The sequence below is a fragment of the Bicyclus anynana genome, chromosome Z (genome assembly GCF_947172395.1).
Source record: "Bicyclus anynana chromosome Z, ilBicAnyn1.1, whole genome shotgun sequence".
Lineage (NCBI taxonomy): Eukaryota > Metazoa > Arthropoda > Insecta > Lepidoptera > Nymphalidae > Bicyclus > Bicyclus anynana.
In genome coordinates this window covers 4,879,397-4,900,171 of record NC_069110.1, presented here as the reverse complement: position 1 = coordinate 4,900,171, position 20,775 = coordinate 4,879,397, and the positions used below count along the sequence as shown (strand labels likewise).

General features: G+C 35.8%; 1 protein-coding gene across 10 annotated transcripts in view; it reads right to left on the bottom strand.

Annotated features, from left to right (window-relative positions):
* LOC112042895 (coiled-coil domain-containing protein AGAP005037) overlaps positions 1 to 20,775 on the bottom strand; it is a 233,015-nt gene that overhangs the window by 12,781 nt on the left and 199,459 nt on the right. For 6 of the 10 annotated variants that reach the window (XM_052890793.1, XM_052890795.1, XM_052890799.1 and 3 more), the window contains 14 exons: positions 15,669 to 15,789; positions 13,618 to 13,716; positions 9,562 to 9,700; positions 9,188 to 9,283; positions 8,710 to 8,888; positions 8,268 to 8,324; positions 6,955 to 7,044; positions 5,168 to 5,230; positions 4,615 to 4,775; positions 4,340 to 4,459; positions 3,828 to 3,937; positions 3,251 to 3,392; positions 2,317 to 2,417; positions 1,291 to 1,432 (listed from right to left, as the gene is read on the bottom strand). In XM_052890793.1, coding sequence (XP_052746753.1) covers positions 1,291 to 1,432; positions 2,317 to 2,417; positions 3,251 to 3,392; positions 3,828 to 3,937; positions 4,340 to 4,459; positions 4,615 to 4,775; positions 5,168 to 5,230; positions 6,955 to 7,044; positions 8,268 to 8,324; positions 8,710 to 8,888; positions 9,188 to 9,283; positions 9,562 to 9,700; positions 13,618 to 13,716; positions 15,669 to 15,789 — 1,620 coding nt within the window. The remainder of the gene's footprint in view (positions 1 to 1,290; positions 1,433 to 2,316; positions 2,418 to 3,250; positions 3,393 to 3,827; positions 3,938 to 4,339; positions 4,460 to 4,614; positions 4,776 to 5,167; positions 5,231 to 6,954; positions 7,045 to 8,267; positions 8,325 to 8,709; positions 8,889 to 9,187; positions 9,284 to 9,561; positions 9,701 to 13,617; positions 13,717 to 15,668; positions 15,790 to 20,775) is intronic. The other 4 variants (XM_052890798.1, XM_052890797.1, XM_024078085.2 and 1 more) reach the window with 4 other exon arrangements.

Here is a 20,775-nt window from a genome sequence, read left to right as displayed (position 1 = left end):
GTAGACAGATATCGATGAAAAAGATGTACACATATTACAGTGTATTCGTGAAAGTACTGTATTGGATTGCAATCCATTATTTTCCTCTTATTGGAGTATTTATTTTGTTTACCTTCATCGGTAACATATTAGTCTAGTTTGTAGCCTTAAAAAAATGATCCAGTTCTAATTTAATGTTTTAACTATAAATCGCAAAATGTTTAGATTCGCTTTACGTTTGCCGCGAAAGGACGGAAAGCGCCTTGCGACGTTTTGTGTCCACTGTGTTTTTGCTGATAAAAAGGAACAAAGTACAGTGTTAAGTAGCGTGAAAACTTGCGGAAAAATTATAGTCTTTATCACGTTTAGCGGACAGTTTAGAGTTCTTTAAATTCGCACAAAAACCGGATCGATTTTGAAGAAGAAGAAGAACACAACAATAAAACCGTGATAGAGAATGACGCCAGTCTAATTTTGCTGTAACTTGCTGGCTTAAATTTTGATATATTATACAAATTTCATATCAGTTTACTGACGATACATCTAAACTGTATCATTAATAAACTAATAATTTTTAGCCGAATCAACATTATGGTCAGAATACACAAGTAAATAACAACCAACTACCCATCATTTCTTAATACAAAATCGTTTAACATATTGTAATAGGAGGAGTAAAGATAAGCTCGCCAAAACTAAAAAGAAGCGACCAGGAAAGACGTCTATGTATACTGCTACATTTATCTTATAGAATTAAAATACATACAATAGTAAATAATTTAATGGAATCACATAACAAAAAGGCGTTCAGTGTTATAGAAGTAAAATATATGCAATTATACATATTAGGTGGCATAATACAAGCTAATCTAAAAGCTACTAGGGTTAACGTAAATATAAATATAATAACTAAGAAAAGAACACTCCGCAAAACAAACGAAGTGTGGGAAAAAAATGCAAATTTTAAACTCGTGGCAAACCTGCAATTGTTAAGACAATTCGAATACAGCTTGGTAACTGGTTCATTCAAATGTGCTGTTAGCTTGACCTTCACGAACAATATGGTTAAAACTTAAATATAACTTTTTAAATTGTCATGTTAATAGGAAGAAAATTCACTATTTTTTTTTCTAAAATACCTTTACCTTATAAATAAACCTGATCGTGATTAGATGCAAAATTTGAAAGGTACTAATCTACAGTATATTTTAAACGTTTAATACTATTATTTCACGAATAGGTACTGTAAACTTTCTTCGCTAGTTGTTGCAGTATTATATCATTATAGTAGTTATATATTTTCTGTGTTACCTTGTTTGCGTTCGGAGCAACGCAAGCGTTCTCCGAGTTGTATTCCTCAGAGGAGAGTCCTCCAGTAGCCGAGCTTTGAGACGAGGTCGGGGAATCACGGCCTTCGTTACATGGCAAGCGTTGCTCTTGCACGCAAGCCAACCTACATTTTCATTATAAATTCAAAAATCAAAGATAATTTTACCTCTTAACTATAATATATGTAGTAAATGTAAATGAAAAAATATTGATACTTTTAGTACAATATAAGAAACTTGAGGTTACATTTAGCAAATCTTTTCATCCAGCAGGTTTTAAATAAAAAGGAAAAACATTTTTTATTTTTTCAAAAAAAAGGCTTTTGGTTTTACTTTTTGGATGTAATATGAACATGATAAATGGCGAGAAAAACGTTAAATAAAATTTAAAATTATGTAACGTTGACAAGATTATAGGCATCCTAATAGCAATACTATCAATAAAAGAAATAATGAAGATTCTTATGACTTTATGAACACTATAGTATGACTAGTTTGTTTTTTGCTATGCTTATATATAGGGGGGCAGAAAACAGCCACCCCATATAAGCAAAAGAAAGTTATTGAACTTACATGTTTGATAATAACATTAATTAATGTTGGGCAACCTAACAATAGTTAATGTTTATAAAAGATAGGAGGAAGTACTTTGATAAAGCTTATATGTAGCTATCAAATTTATATGGCTTTGGATAGCCGATATCCTTGATAACTGTAGCAAAGCAATCTTAATTTGATATCCCAGGAAGATATAAGCGGAAGGCGACTGCAGACAAAATTTCAGACAATGCAGGTAAAGGTATAGTCAGTCTATTGACATAAACTCTGTTTGTTTTCTACTTCTACTTTTAATATTGATGTGTTTTTTATGGATGGTATTTTTCTATTAGTTATATTTAGTCTCTACCTGTGTGATATGAGTGAAAACCGAATGGATTAGTTAATAGAATACAAGAAATAAATTTTAACAATTTTTGAAATGTAATATTGAATTTGGCAATTATGTTACCTCTTCAAGGTCACCAGTGTTCCGGTGAGTTTCTTACAACGGCGTAGAGCCAGCTCCAAACGTTCCGGCTCTTCTTCCAACAGCTTTTCTTTGCGGACCACCTAGTGGAATACCAAGATACATTAATCGTTACGGTTGTTGCACTTTATGTTCTGTGTAATTGCTAAACGATTTGCCTAGATATCGTCGTTATCAACCCATATACGGCTCACTGCTGAGCTCGAGTCTCCTCTCAGAATGAGAGGGGTTAGGCCAATACTCCACCACGCTGGCCCAATGCGGATTGGCAGATTTCACACACACAGAGAAATAAGAAATTCTCTGGTATGCAGGTTTCCTCACGATGTTTTCCTTCACCGTTTGAGACACGTGATATTTAAGTTCTTAAAATGCACACAACTGAAAAGTTGGTAGGTATAGTAACTAATAATTATACAGGGTGTTGCAGAGTATTTACCATAACTTCATGGTGTTGACAAGGCCACTTAGAGTCGAACTGCATAACTTTTTTTTTAACAAAAAAACTTTTCATGTTTTCATACTAAGTAATTCAAATAATTCCGACTATCCATGCAACACATCAGCCTTTATCAATTCTTGCATTTTAAAATACGTAATCGTAGTGGTAAGACTGTCGATATCGACGAGATACTGCAACTGACACTCCGCACTTCACTCGTAAGTAAGCTACTTCATTATATTTAACAATGAATAAGTTTGGCTAGGTTATATTATAAGGATGCGATATAAGGGATCTATTTACAAAAGAAATATTTTTTAATCCGAAAATATTAATTTTAGAACACAATCATGTTCCTTAGATATTTATAATTAATTTTCCTTGAAGAATATAAACCTAGAGTTATGGGAAATACTCTTGAGCATCCAGTATATTACTAAAATCTATGATTCTTTAAATTTTGATTTTGCTTACCTTCTCCAATTCAGCGGCAAGCTTGGCTTTCATAGTTTGCTGCAGAATCGGGAATTTCAACTTCCAATCAGCAACAGTCTTACTGCTCTTTGATAGCACCATAGCAATGCGCTCAATGTCGGCCATGTTGACTCGTGTCTCCCTAGGAGTTTACAAATATAAAGAATTTTTAAATTCAACTCACATTCAAACTCACATAACAAGTTTTGAAGGTATTAGTAATTTAAAAAAGGAAGTTAGGTAGTGTATAAGGAAGATATGAGACCTACTACTTTTTACACTTGATTGTTTATTGATTATTATTGTAACCAATTGTCAAATTCATTAAATTGTTACTTAAGTACTAGCAAATTTCCAATACACCTACTATAGATACAATTAGTGCAATAAGAGTAATTTATATTATTATAATTAGGTACATATAGGTTCAAAAATAAAAGTAATTATTACTTGGAAAATTCAATAGTAACAGTTGCGATGCCCCGCTTGCACGACTTGATACCCGCGCAGTCCGTTCCCCCCGTCGCCCGCATATCACGGGAGTGTCATCAACAAACTAGCTAAGGTATAATGTCACCTGTTTGCTGCTTGACCGCGCAAGCGCTCCACGGTAGCTTCGAGCTCGTACAGGTCATTCTCCAAAAGCAGCATGTCTTGGCGGTAGATCTCTTCTTCACGTGCCAATCGCTACAAAGTAAAGGTCCGTTTTAAACAATGAGATATGAGAATATGAGTAAATACAATTATTTACAAATCATATGTTTGACGGCGCAGTGGTATGCGCAGTGGACTTACAAGACGGAGGTCCTGGGTTCGATCCCCGGCTGGACCGATTGAGGTTTTCTTAATTGGTCCAGGTCTGGCTGGTGGGAGGCTTTGGCCGTGGCTAGTTACCACCTTACCGACAAAGACGTACCGCCACGCGATTTAGCGTTCCGGTACGACGTCGTGTAGAAACCAAAAGGGGTTTTTTCTTCCTCCTCCTAACAAGTTAGCCCGATGTCATCTTAGATTGCATCGTCACTTACCATCAGATGAGATTGTAGTCAAGGGCTAACTTGCAAAGAATTTAAAAAAAAATTAACATACCGAATCTGGAGTTTCTTCAGTGAAGGTAGCTGCAATAGCACCTATCTTGAGGATGGTATCGGCCATCATTTGCCTCATTTGGATAGAATGAGACAAAGTTGAACGGCGTAGGTTGCGTGTCTGTTGAAAATATACCGTACTCATATATACAGGGATTACCAAGCAACGCCATTTCGCAATCGCCATATTCAATTCGCCATTATTAATATATATGTTTTTTTGTTTTAATTAAAAATATAACTCGCAATGCTTAGTACACAATTAAACATAGATACCTCGATGCGCAGATCGCGGCTTTGCTTCTGAAGAATACGTAGTTGATTGAAATAATCAGGAGTCACGTTAATTGAGTAATTCTTTTGTGGCGCCAGTGTCATTTGTTGCCCAGCTAGACCAGCCGGCTTGGGTGGAGGGGCCGGTTTAAGACGATCGCGCTCTAAAACGAAACAATAATTAAATGATGAATTAAAAATAATAGACAGAGATTCGACCAATTATATTACCACCACCGATGTCTCTGTTAAGTACCTATTTATTCACATATACAAGTATATATATTATATATATATTAATCACGTATAATCTGGCATTATCTAAGGTAGCTTAGAAGCAAATTCTAAGGTGTTTCTAGATTACCAAACTTTATATTTTTGAAATCCATTATTTAGTAATTCATTTCTGACTCCCAAAATAAATCATAATAATTAATATCAGTAGTAAAATTTTATAACAGCTACCATAGCTTTAGAACTGAAATAAAAGCATCTTAAGAATATTCATAAATATAATTATTATTAACATGAATGTAAACGGATTTCAAAAAGTTACCTTGTGATGAAGTCCTCGGCAATGTCGATGACTTGATTGCCGGTTTTGTTGGTTTTGTATCAGCTTGTTATGGCAAAGAAGTAAGCGGAAAGAAATCAAATACAAGAATTATGAATATGGTTATGATCTTAACTACGCAAAGAGAAAAGAGAATTATGACTAAGAGTTTCATAACGAAGAATGAATACAATAGATGGACATTAAAGTTCGTTGCCATCACAAATTTGTAATGAATGTTGAATTATTTACAAATATATATTAGGCACATTAATTACAAAATTGTAAAGCAATAAAACGTAAACTTTAATATTTATTGGTTATCTTTTGAATATATATTTAAAATATTCCACAAGACTATATTTTTACGGAGCAGTCGCTGTAAAAAAACTTAAACAATATGATAGTAAAAATTTAATCAAAGGAACTTTTGCAATGATTTTAAAAGAAAGAAACGATTTAATGATTTGGAAGTAAAATCATTGCTAGTTCCTCAAGGTATTTCTGTTTCTTTTTTTAAATTCTCTTTCGATGACAGCTCCTACATATACACGTTAGAGGGTCACTGAAAACGTATAGCGATCCCTAGTATCCTTAGTACAGGTTCGAAAAAAAGAGTTATAAAATAAAACTTACGTATTTAGTTATTTTTTGTGATTATAGGTTGTACATAACATAGTACAAAATAATAATACAAAAATTGTACTGTTCTTAAATGATTACTTAGAGAATCCAAAAATTTTGAAAAATACCTAGCAGCTTTATCAGCATATCAGTTTAAAAACAACTGTGCCTTATTAGCTATCCAACGAGTTATTAAAAACTTAAATATGTTGAAAAATGGCTGAGTAAATGGACTTAAACGGGAATATGTGAAAAATCGTAATTTTTAAAACATACTGTTTTTTTTTTGTTTAAAATTTTATTTTGCAATAGATTGCTACGTATTTTCTTTATAGGGTGATAGGACGGATCATTAGCTATCAAATTTTTTAAAGTATATCAAAAAGTCTTACCTCAAAGGGGTAGTTTGCTCTACATGGGGCAGAAATGTACCAATTTCAAAAAAAGTTTTTTTTTACCCCAAAACTACCCCTTCGAGGTAAGATTTTTTGGTCTACCCCAATTCAATTTGATAACTTATGATCCCTATTATCACCACTTTAAGGCATCGCTATACGTTATCAGTGGCCCTGTATATGCATAATGTCTGTGTACATAACTTACTAAGAACGTCCAATAATTTCATTCTTGGTTTTTAAGATATTAACTGTGCGACACAATCATAATAATATGGAATGAGGCCATGAATCTATAACTTTGATAATATTATTATATGAGTATATAAATGAAATTGATAGATATTCTTACATTGAATTGAAGAATTGAATAGTATGATATTTCTTTGTGATTGATGTACGTTTTCAAACAAAAAGTGATATTTTTAATTCTTCGTCTAACATGAAGCCCTATAACGACCTCAAACAAAAATATGTAAGCCATTAAAAACGATGATATGTATATATTGGCAATAAAATCCAAGTTGAACATTACATTTGAATGCTTATAAATGTTTCGTTGTTGACTATTTAAAGGTACAAATTACTTTAAGATGTGGGATTGGTTAGTGTAGCTTGTCATATCATTGTTAACAACCATCACCAAAGATTTATTTTATAGAAAACTGCAATTTGAACACGGACCGAAGGATTCCCGCTATACTAAACTCTACAGAACCAAATCTAACTTGCAATATTATATATTTTAATAATTGTAGACCATATCCATACCTGAGTGCTGTGGCGAGTGCTGTTTTGGAGAATTCATGTCTGGTGGGTCATCACTAAATGATACGGATTTCTCAAAAGAAACCGATTTTTCTGTAATCACAAATATTGAATTTTCTTCTTATATTAACTATGAACTGTGAGCGATCACAAGACGATTGGATGCACTTGATAAATGTAAAGATTGTCTTTAGGTGTCTGTGTTTGGTGCAAATAATTTGGAAAAATAAATTTATCACTTGCATGTTTTTTTATAGTGCCGATTAAAAATTACTTAGGTACATTTGGGTGTGAATTTATTATAAACGAGAGTGAAAGCATTTTTTTTAATTGTTTATTGATTATTTTAGAAAAAATACCTACGTGATATAGTAGTAATGCAATGAAATAATTACTTGAAGCTTATTTTTTAATGAATTTGATAAAGTCGTGAATAATGTTGATGAATGAACTGATTATAAGGAAAAATATTATGATTTGAAAATTTCTGTTTTGAAATTATTATTTCATTATTCAAGGAATGTATGGCAAACATGCGGTTGAGTTTCAATTTCCTTTAGTAAAAATTTGTACAGGAACTTGGTTTTATCGGGTAAAAATTTATATACCGAAGTTAATTTGTAGCTATATTATCTACATAAGATATCTAATGCGATATATGTTTTGAAGCTCAATTAGCACATTAACAAGACAGACAACGTTAATTAACTACAGTCGTAGATGTATATAATTATATGCAATTTATGGCTGAAAAGATATACATATTTATAAAGTGCATGAATTTGATATAAACAATGGCGCTGGCGATGCCATGGTTGAATCTCGTACACTGTTAGAAATACCGAAAATGATCAATCCACACGACTCAGCAAGCAAGCATTCGGCGATAATGTATGGAGAATGCAAAATGCATTGCGAATGCGGAACTATGTTTAATGGAAATTTTCCCGAATTGATATGACATATACACTACTCATTATACACAGTGCATATGTTATTGATAGAGAGAAAGCGACACTTTCCCTGTCCACATTCCAAGGTGCGGAAGAAGCTCACTATTAGGAATACACATTTACTGTCATGCTTAATAGAATGTTGTGGTGACCATAATTTGCGGTTTGGTTCCTTCATTAGCGTATTGCGCACACATTTCACGTATTTGACAGGACTATCTTCTCTGTCACAAATAAAATAACAAGTGAATATGCCAACATACGAGTACATACTGCCTACAAAAATATTATTTCGAGTAAAAAACGTAACATTAGCAATGCATTAGCAATGTTTTTCATTTGGCCGCGTTTAATCACACTTACGAAATCTGTCCCTCCCTAATTTGGGAGGTCTCTCGTTGCTGGCAAATCGCGCGGCATCTGGATGTAGGAAAACGCAAGCCACATTAACGAACCAAGCCTTATACAGAAAGCCTTGAGACTAACACACACATAATTGGAAGTTTGGCACATGGACGTACACAAAACTAAACTCACGGGAATGGGTAGCTATATATATAAATAAATATATATATAATGTAAATAATAGTAGTTGTAAATCTACACATAAGTATTTATATTATAGCATATGAATCGTACACAAGTAGGAAATTTGCTGAGAACTGATGAGATGTTATATAACGATAAATTAGTAAAAAAAACAAAATGTTGCGTATCCCTAAAACGGTGACGTCTCAGTTCTCTTCGCTACTTTGTCGGCTTCCTTGTAGAGAAAGTATAGGTTTAATTTTTGTGAAATTCTTACCCTGAGAAGTGCCCCTAGATGTAGAAGGGTAAGCCTGATAGTCCTCCCTGGGAGTGACAGGAGGCGGAGCTGATCCAGGGACCTGGAGGGCTTTTTGAACAAGCCCTGTAAGATTTGCGAGTTGTCGCTCCATTTTTTCTACGCGAAGGCGTTGCATATCATCCACAGGGGCACCCAGCCTATAAATACATCTATTAATATCTAACACATTTCAGATAACATTCTGCAATTATAACAATTTCGCCAGATTTTTTTTTAAATCGCGTAGCAAACCTAAGGATTGTGGCCACAATACCGCCAAGCAAAATGATGAAATATTATTTTGGTAATGAATCTTGTTAGCTGAAGTATTCAACGTATATTAACATTAGTATATACAATATTTTATTTCATCATTAAATAATAAAAACTGATAGACCATTGTTTTGTTTTGAGCTGGCACTGACATGTGATCTGTAATTCAAAAGGTTTATTATACCTGGCGTCGTACTGCGGCCGGGGCATGGGCCGAGGCGGTGTTGTAATGGGGTTGATGCCGTACATCTGGTAAGTGTCATCAATGATGACAGTGTCGCTGTAGAAAAATTCCTTAATTAATTTTAAAAAGAAAATGCCCAAAATGCCTTCAAACTAAGGACTATGTTCAGGAGATCACAACCATTACATATCCGTGGTATTTGACATTTTTCACCTCATACGCAAATTCAAGTCCTGTCGAGTGGTTTTAATTTTTCAAGATGTTTGTGATCTTTAACTGATTTTTTAATAAAATTCTCACTTACCACAAAATATAGTAATGTATGTTTTTAGTAAATAATATATTATACTCGTAATAGTAATAGACGTCATTACTTTGCTTCTTCGTCGATGACGGGTGCGATTGGACCTCTACCAGCTGCCGGGCCCAGGAATTGGGTATAATACGGATCTTCGTAGGACACTCGAGGCGCAGCTCTCTCCGGAGATGACATATAGCCGTCGCCTGAATGAGCTGTGCAAAGCAAATATGTATGCACATTATATAATATTAATATCATACGTCACTGTTATGTATATAATATATATACGTCTAGTACTCAAATCCTAAAGCTTTCGACATACAGCTGATTGGACGCGACTCTGGCGCAAGTTGATAAGCTGTAATGTACTAGACTACTACGACTAACGCATAGTTCCTGTTTTTTGTGGGAATACGGGAATAAAAATATATATAAATGATACTCACAAATAACGCGGCTTTCTATTGGTAAAAGAATTTTGATAATCGATTTCAAATTGAATTCCGAGATTACTTCTATAAAATCACAAACTTTACCTCATTGTAATACCTACTAAGATTACAGATATTTTCTACACTAATATTATAAAGAAGAAAAATTTGTATTTATGTATGTAACGAACAAACTCAAAACTACTGAACCGATTTGAAAAAATTGGAAAACTACATTATAAGGTAGTAACATAGGCTATAGTTTATTATTTGCTGCCATATTGTAATAACAATCGAAATTACGCGGATGAAACCGCGGAGTTCTGCGAGATAATATAGAATCCTACAGAGGCGTTTCGCTTGGCGTGACGATGTGTGACGTGCTCTATTTTTAACCGACTTCCAAAAAGGAGGAGGTTCTACGTTCGGCTGTATGTATGTTTTTTTAACTAGTACTTTTCAACTCTATAACTCACGCCAGCGTGCGTCACGTTGTCTCGTTCAGCCTGCTGTGTGTCGAAAACCTTTAGCCCTCATTCGCACGAGAGTTTTTTAACGACGTTAAAAAAGCGTTTAAATATAGTATGAAGATAATTAAAGGTTTATTTCCAACGCTCAAAATTGAAAATACAATACTGCTCAAAAAAAGGCGTCGTGATTTAAAAACACTGTCGTGTAATCATATACTTGGGAATGCATGTTGTATTTGAAAGCTTTTTTAACTTCCGTTAAAAAAACTCTCGTGCGAAAGAGGGCATAGATGGATGCTAATATCTAAAATTTAGTATTTATACACGTGGTAATGCAGATTTTCAAAATTGAGTTTATGACAGCCCGTCTAAAAATCATTTTTGAATACGAGTACTTGTGAAATTGTACTGTTTTCAAAAATAGATAGCTTTATCCTTTTAAGTATCGCTGACAATGTGCATGCAATATTTTATAATGATCGGTTAAATATTTCAGGCGTAAAAGCATAACAAACTCAAACTCGAATTTTTGTCATGACAATGTCTTATAATTCGATGGAGCCGGCTGCACACTCAAAAAAAGATGACGTCATCTCTCGCTCTAAGGTTTACAAGAAATATAGTAGGTATATTCTGGTCTATGAAGATTATTAAACAGTCTTTTAGAATTACTAACATTTTCTTTACAAAAATGCACCCATTCCATCAGTATTTTCTTATGACGTTGTCACGTTCAACTATCATCAGTAAACCAAGTCGGTTTACAGACAACCAATTATTTATAAGAAGCTGAATCCTTTTTGACTTTACCGTTATATTAAAATTCATCTTGATCGGTTCAGTCGTGAAAAGACAGACAGACTTACTTTAACATTTATAATATTAGTATAGAAGTTTATTATTATAGATACAGATTGTAGATAATAATTTTTTTTAATAAATTCATGTATGAGTTTGTTTGTTGCTCACATACTAATGTATAGAAATACAGTCTAACTAACACTTCTATTGGAATTTTATATTTCCATCTTAATATATTATAATATATAATTGTATCTTTAAAACTTATTCTTTGAATGAATACGTAATGGCATTCCAAGAGTATGCCACTAATACATATTTGGACACTATGGTTATCTATACACATTTTACATAAATATGTACAATTAACATCAAAAGGGAGACACTGAAAGGATTAATTATTACATAAATATAATAGTTTTAGCATAGATAGAAAAAGAAAAAAGAAGAAAACGCATGTGTAGTTATTGTAAGTATAGCATACAAAGAGTATTAAAAACATTTTACACAACCCAGATAGCCGGAAGCAAAGCCATTTGTACGATTTACTAAAATATTAAAGGCAATCGGTATAAATGTATAGCAGTTTGTAAAGATAAATGTTTGATTTTCTTTAAGTGGAAATACATCCAATAGCGTGAGCGAAATTATGTTAAGCTTAATGTTTCTTTTTGACTGTGACTTTGCGGTATGCTCAATAACAAAACACTGTTGACATAGCAGCGGCGAGCAGAGTCGGAGAAGAAACATGTCTCTAAAATCATCAGAAGATGATGAGGTGGATACTTCAGCTCAAAGAAACAGAGGACATGATGGTGTTTGTTGACTAAACGTAGGCGTCCACTGATCTGCATCGTACGTATCGCATGGATCAAATGAGACGGATTTTATCTACCGTAGAGTTAAATCAATCCTTCGGCCTATTTACTGTGGTTGGATTCAAGGTCCTAAAGATGTAAGGAAATGAGGATCTCATCTCCATCAGCAAATATGCTGTGCAGAGGACATTATAAGACGTTACACCCTAACTTATGTGGAGCATTCCGTGGTTTAAAAACCACTAGACATTTCAAATATTTAACCCTTAATAAAGATACCTGATTACTTTTTCATGTAACCTCATAGGTAAGTGCAGTCTTAAAAAGTCTTGAGTTAATGACTCCATCATTCAAAGACTTAACTTATAGCTGGATACATACTATATGGCTTGGATAGCTGAAAGATCAAATAATTTACTACGCTAAGTCAGAACTATGACAAGTAAGCCATTTCCATGACACAACACATGTCATGACACATGACATACCTACAGAATTATGCTATAGCTTTATCTTCTTTTATGTCTTTTTGACTCAAAGCTAAACTCACCTAAATAACCTGAGTTCAGAAAAGAAAATGTCACGAAGTTACATCTAGGGAGCGATCGTTTGACGGTATTTGACAAATTTTTAGTCAAAAATCACAAAATGAAAAGCCTTTTGTGATGGCGCTTTCTTGAATTTGCATTTGCATATACATTATTTGTTATATTTGATATATCATCGCATTTTTTTAACCTATTTGAGATTATTTGTGAACCTATTTTAGTTCACAAATAATACATATACAATAGTAGACATACCCGTATTTTCCCTATCTTCTCCGACGAAGCGTAAAGATATCGTGCTCGTGGTAGCGAAAATCCGTCGCGACCAGTGAAAGGTCAAGCGATAACCAAAGGTAATATGATCCATACCTACACGAGGTACACTTTGATAAAAATAATCCTTTGTGTTACCTAAGTCATATCATAATAGAGTGCCAAATTTCATCGAAATTCATTAAAACATTTTTATAAATAGAATAAACATCTGAAATCTCCCGAATACAAAAACACATATTATCTTCCAATCAGTTGATTGGAAGATAATATGACATATATTTATTAGTCCTTTTTTAAATTTTTAACAATGTTGATATAAAAATAAAATATGAATTATAAAAAAAATCAACCCTCCCGCTGCGGGACATTTGAGTGTCCAAGCAACCGGTGGTCAGGGCTCCAGAGTGAGGAACCTCCTCAAGAAGCCTTCTGTATCCGACGCTTGATCCAACAGTTAAGTGAAAGCTTCTTAAGGTGTTGGTCAAAGCTTTTCGCTATAAGACCATTGACTGAAACAACTATCGGTACAATAATACCTGATTGATTCAATTGACTTATATTATTTTTATTAGTTACGAATAGTTTGGATTTTGTTACAAGGTAGTACGTAGTAATTGACATGGGTGCTCCGCAAAAAGTAAAAAGAAGGAAATCGCGTTGTGAGTGCTTCCTTGCCAAGAGATTTCAATAAAAAGCTTCAAGCAAATCAAGTATTGAAGCGAAACAAAATACGTTGATAGGAGGAGGCCGGGGGTTACCGGGGATAGAGTATAGTTGATCGGTACCACGTGGGCAATCCGCCGCAGCGAAAATTGAGGGGAAACACCTCTCCGAACCACTCCCGGGCAAGTACGAGCGCACTGGCTTTGATGGCGCGAGTGAACCTATACACATAGTTTATGCAAGCGTCTTGATTCAACTAAACGGAGCACAATAAAAACATTTACAACTATACACACTTAACTAATTCAATACATATTTGATGTCCACTGACCCGCATTGTACGGATCGCACGAGTTTACCGTAAATTTAAAAATACGTTCAATGCTATGCGTTCGACACGTACGATGCGGTTCTGTGGACGCTTGCCCTAAAAATTTCAAATTTCCCAAATCTCAAAGCTGATAAGATAACAAATAGATCCATTAACAGCCATTTTATCTGTCTATCTGAGAGCATTCGGTGAGTTCCTTAGCAACGTCGTTAATTAACATTGAATTATGATTTATTTTGGTACTTATTTTCCCCAAAATTGGGATAATCAAGCGGCAATGCCCACTCAGATAATACGACACTCCAAAACCTCTACCTTCAGATGCACAAGAACGATGCGATTTTTTTTCATTCTTTACAAGTTGACTTGCCCTTGACTTCAATCTCACCTGATGGTAAGTAATGGTGCAATCTAAGATGGAAGTTGGTTAACTTGTTAGGAGGAGGATGAATCTATCCTCCTTTTCTGTTTCTACAAGACATCATACCGGAACGGTAAATCGCTTGGCCGTGATAACTATCCACGGCCGAAGCCCACTAGTCAAACCTGGAGCAATTAAGAAAACCCAGCCGGGGATCGAACCCAGGACCTCCGTATTGTAAATACACTGCGCCACGGAGTCCATCGAAAAAGTTTTTTTTTTTATTTTCACAAAAAGTTCCTCGTTGGTTCTGCGATAAGCTATTGTGGATTCCGATCAAGAGGTCCTTGAATCATCGATCGGAATGCTGAGATTTTCTTTTTTTTTAATAAATTTTCAGAATTCTCAGTCCAAAATTGGGAAGTTGGTGGTGGTGGTTACACCCACGTGCCTCGGAGAGCATTTTAATCCAACGGTCTCGTTAATAAGCATTTGCATTTCATCAAATGGTCATGGTCGTTAAAGAATTTAACACTATGACTCCAAAGCCCACGTACTAAATTGCTTACTTGGAGCGGCGTGGTGAGCTTAAACTCCATAACCTATGCTATGAGGGGGAAGACCATTTCCTATGGCGGGCCGTTAAAATATGATATCATCCGCATTGATACCATACGTTGATATTCATTGTAATTAAATTGAAATTAAAAAAAAAATCAAAACGGTCTAGGTAACTCATCGACGATTGCAGATAAACATTTTTAAAAATGGCTGTTATACAGTTTTGTGAAAAGGATTTTAGGTAACGACTATACAGGTTATCCCGTAATTAATGGATAAACGCAAATGGTAGATACACCACCTAATTATTATCTAAAACTAATTTGAATAATAATTATTTACAAAAATAGTATCAGAATACATTGGTAAAATTTAATCCGTAATATTTTACAAAAATTAAATCTGTAAAATCTTAATTACAGCAGCTACAACATTAAAAAAACTGATTCAAGATACAAAAAAAATCCGACAAAAAATATAACTTGGTCACCACAAACTATTCAAATTAGTTTTAGATAATTAGATGCTCCCATTTGCGTTTTATCCATTAATTACGGGACACCCTGTATATTAGAATATATAGTCCAAACCTCAATAGCTCAATGATAAAGGGGCCAGACTTATGACCGAGAGGTCGTGGTCCTATCCCAGTACGCTGGACTATTGTTTTACCCACTCCTAACAAAGTATTTTATGACTACTTGGAGGTGGATGGAAATCAGTGGCGTACACTTCACACATGCATTAGAGTACTGCATACCTAAAGAGTTGTCTTCTTAATGTTTATTATATAAAGATATTTCAAGTTTGCTTAATTTTCTTACTAGTGCATGCCCTGACCGACAACCTTATGCACGCCACTGATGGGAATATTGATCAAAATGAAAAGATATGACAAACATTCTTTTTTTTAAAAGTACCTGGCGTTTTCACGCGATCAGCTGGCACGGGAGTCGCCGGTGAAAAGGCTCTCATGAGAGAACCCCCACGTGGCAGAGTGCTGGGAGTAGAGGTGCCCATGTAATAAGCCGGCGCCTTTATCTGAAACAGAAATCATCATTAACCCATTATGCGACTCACTGCCGAGCACGAATCTCCTCTTAGAATGAGAGGGGTTATGCTGATAATCCACCACGGTGGCCCAATGCGAATTGGAAGCAACTTTCACTGTTTGAGACACGTGATAATGATTTTTTTTAAATGCACACAACTGAAAAGCTGAAGGTAGCATACCCTTGGTGGAGTTCGAACGTACGCCGTTTGAATCTAATGCAAACGTCATACCCACTGAGTTATCACGGTTGAAAAACAGAAAAGGAAATAGCGCTAAAAGTACAATACAATCTTTAGCGCGAAAACATCTTTAGCGCGATTTAGAAAAGCACAGTGCCAACTATGACTTGCTGTACTAATCGAAACCAAGGCATAGCATTTTGTGACTTGCCACAGGAGCTCCGAGGTACGTCAGGAATGACGTCATACACCGAGACACCAGGACGCATATCGTGGAAGAATTCGTCCAGGATCTAACATACCAACACCTCCACGACATCGCACCGCACCGCGAGAGACCGCCAAATGGGCGTCCTCTTAGTGACGAATCTGCTGGCGTAGACGCTTACGGCGAAGAAGATGGCGACGAGATGGGTGACGCACATAGCGCATATGTGCCCCAGCGCAGGACAGTGATAACTGATAGCATAGCAGTCCGCGTGGGGCACTCTACCGGACACATTATTTGACATCTACCCTTAGGCTGAAAGGCCTCCCGGAAAGGGATTTTTGCCTCCGTGGGCTCAGTTGGTCAGATTGAGATTTTCTTAATTGGTCCAGGTCTGGCTGGTGGGAGGCTTCGGCCGTGGCTAGTTACCACCCGCAAAGACGTACCGCCGAGCGATTTAGCGTTCCCGTACTATGTTGTGTAGTAACCGAAAGGAGTGTGGATTTTTATCATCCTTCTAACAAGTTAGCCCGTTACCATCTTAGACTGCATCATCACTTACCATCAAATGAGATTGTAGTCAAGGGCTAACTTGTAAAGAATAAAAAAAAGAGGGGCTAGAAGAACATGACCGGCGGAACAAGATCCCCGCGCCTTACCCGGGCAAGGAGGCATAGCTTCGAGGCCCGTACCCACTCGGATTTTTATCTGGGAGGCGATGTCTTGCTTCTCTCATATTATATTTTTATTTGTTTTATGTTGAGTAAGTCTTTCCTTAAACACAAATCTTTAAGGTACGGTAATTTTATAAATAGAGGTATAAAAGGCTATCGGAAATAAAAATCCTGCTCTTCTTGTTCCCTCGAACAGGAAATGTGAATCATACGAGTAAAAGTAAACCTAGTATAATTATATGATACATACTGTAAATGTGAAAGTACGTGAATGTGTTTATTACTCAAACAATAATTAAGTCCAATCAATTAGCTTTCTTAGCAATTAACTAGCAATTTGGAGGCTCGTCGTTCAGGTGGTAGCGCCTCACCGCCAAAGCTAACTACTGAGCCATCATCATTATCAACCCATATTCGGCTCACTTCTGAGCTCGAGTCTCCTCTCAGAATGAGATGGGTTAGGCCAATAATCCACCACGTTCGCCCAACGCGGATTGGCAGACTTCACACACGCAGAGAATTAGGAAAATTCTCTGGTATGTAGGGTTTCCTCACGATGTTTTTCCTTCACCGTTTGAGACTTGTGATATTTAATTTCTTAAAATGCACGCAACTGAAAAGTTGGAGGTGCATGCCTCGGGCCGGATTCGAACCCACACCCTCCGGATTTGGACGCAGAGTTCATATCCACTGAGCTATCACGACAAGCCATACCTCGTCCAATCTAATAAAGTTAATTAAAAAGACTATGACTATGAAGTCAAACCAAATATACTAAAAATCGGTGAATGCATTTTAGCATGATTATGAAAGTAGGTAATAGAAGTAGTAGAGATATATTAGGAGCAAATTCAATAAAACTAAAAAAAACAATAATTATCATACTATAAATCAGTTTTATGTGACTTGTTTATGACTATACCACTCAGTTTCTCAATTAAAGATTTCTAATAAGAAACTAAAAAAGATTAAAATTGTATTAACTATACTAATTAATAAAATAAATGCGGATATGTTTGTTTGTTTTCTTTACGATTTCACAAACTAATTAATCGTCAAGTTTCATAACTGAGTCAGGGGTGTTAATCCTGCGGATGTGTTGGCGTCGATACACCTGCGCAGGGTGGATGCCCGATCACGAGGTGAACACGTTTCCCCGCAAACAGTTACCAATTGGAGGCGCACCGCGCACGCCAAAATTATTCAGCAGTGGCAAGAAAGGTTAATGTCGCCAAGTGCTGGTCGAACGACTATTGACGCTATTCGACCTGTACTTCAACAGTGGATACAAAGGAGGCACGGAATAGTCACCTTCCACCTTACACAGGTTCTTTCGGGGCACGGCTGCTTCGGTAGATACCTGTGGAGGGTGGCCGGTAGAGAGCCTACCGAGGAGTGCCATGAGTGTGGCTGTGCATCTGATACCGCACAGCATACTCTAGCTGAATGTCCCAATTGGGTAGAGCCACGCGAGGCACTCGTGGCTGTAATCGGTCAAGACCTTTCTCTGTCAGGCGTCATAAAAGCCATGACAAATAATGACAAATCCTGGGAAGCTGTAGTCTCCTTCTGTGAGATTGTTATGTCACAGAAGGAAGCGGCGGAAAGGTTAAGAGAGGTTGACTTGGAGTGTCATCCTATCCGCCGTAGAAGAGCAGGACGCAGGCGGCTCGCTCATGACCGCCATTTGCCTCCTTAACGAGGACCTCCGGGTGACAGATACGGGGAATCTGTCGCCCACTGGACATAAACCCTCGAGTTGTTGACGTTTTTAGTGTTCCCGAAGCGATTTCAATAACACAACAGGAGAGCTCGATTACGAGTGCCGCTGGCTGGGTTGCGGTAGTTTATGAAATGTTCCCGTGGCTCAGTCATCAGGCGGCGAGTCGTAACACCGTGGGGTTTTAGTCGGTTGAAGTCCGACATAACCGTCTTGCCTCCCCGTGGCGAGAAGGTATCCATGAGGATTTCCCCACGTTAAAAAAAAAAAAAAAAAAAGGGGTGTTAATCCGGAACAGCAGCAATGTATGTAATTATGCATAAAATGCAAACATAGTAAAGCAATTTTGTAAAAGTAACAGGAATTTAAAGGTTCATATTTGCGGCGCTGCCAGGAATATCTGACCTTCATCATAATGATTGTTAGATTTGTATGGACGTTCATACAAAATTACAAATATCTTTGTTATTTGTGACTTTATTGAAAATAAAGTTCTTTTTTTGAAAAATGTTACGTTAATGTAGGAAAGCTAAAAATGTATGAATTTCCGTCTAATTAAGATAAAAAAATTTTAGTGGATTTTGACGAATTGAGAACCTCCTCATTTTTTGTAGTCGGTCAAAAATAGCTCAATGTTTCATAGCCCTACCCCGTGATCCGAAGCCATATATATACTCAATCGACCCCCGTGACGCAGCAGACGGAGGTCCTGGGTTCGATCCGGCCGGGGCAATTCAGGTTTTCTTAATTGGTCCAGGTCTGGCTGGTGGGAGGCTTCGGCCGTGGCTAGTTACCACTCCAGCGGCAAAGATGTACCATGCGATTTAGCGTTCTGGTACGATGTCGTGTAGAAACCGAAAGGGGTGTGGATTTTCATCCTCCACTTAACAAATGAGCCTGCTTCCATCTTAGATTGCATCATCACTTAAAATCAGGTGAGATTGTAGTCAAGGGCTAACTTATAAAGAATTAAAAAAAAAACATTGCTAAAAGTAAATAAATAGTTTTATTGTTCTTTGTAAATAACCGTGTTAGCATAACGCTCGCCAGCCGCGTGTCACGCAGCCGGGTATTGAGTGTAGTTTTTTTTTTTTTTTTTTTTTTTATAATTTATTTTACGGCCTTGGATACAAGTCCTTATAGGCCCTGCTTTAAATATTACAATTTTTCTTAAAAATAATACATAGCACTTAAAATTATCGTCATAGTCGTCGTCTAAATATAAATTTACTACTGTATTTTACAATTTTTCTATTGTGTTACTAATGAAATCTAAAACAGGCTTATAAAATAAATGGTTCCTCAACAATTCCTTAATGTGGCGGGGATCACACTTAATTTCGTTTTCTTCCTTTACTAACTCTATCGAACTTGCTAATATTATTCTCTGTATACCAAAAGCTGAACACTTGAAAATTATGTGATTGATATCTGCATCGTCTTTTTTACAGTACATGCATTTGTTATCTTTATAAATTTTTAATTTGAATAAATGGCTTGGCACTAAACAGTGACCAAACCTTAGTCGGTTTATTATTGATATGAATTTTCTTGAATCCCAACTCATTTTGTAATACCATGGCTGCACCGGTATTTCATTTTGTATCTCTGCGTACCAACATCCTTTACTTTTACTAGTTTCTTTCCAAAGTTCATGCCAAAGCAATTTCTGTCTCTTCTTCACTTCATGATAAAAGTCTGTAAATGGAGTTTTGATATTGTCTGAACAATCTTCATTAAACAATCCTTGTCTTGCTACAGAATCAACCAGTTCATTGCCCGCTATACCTCTGTGGGAGGGTACCCAGACAAATTCTACGTTCATTCCAGTTTTTCTTATGTCTAGTAATACATTTTTAATTTGAAAAATAATGTATGAAGACTTATAACTAAAATTGAAATTGTTAATAGCTAAAAGAACACTTTTTGAATCTGTTACTATAATACAATTATTTACACTATGTAAAATTTCATCTTTTATATAAGAAATTGCTTTTAAAATTGCAAAAGATTCCGCAGTAAAAATACTACATCGAGAATTTAACTTAAACGCTTTATTACATTTTTTTTGTGGATCATAGAAAGCAGCACTTACAAAGTGCTGATTTTTAGATCCATCTGTATATAACTTATAATAATATTTACAATTTTTATCAATAAACATAAGGAAGTCTATGTTTGACGTAATATTC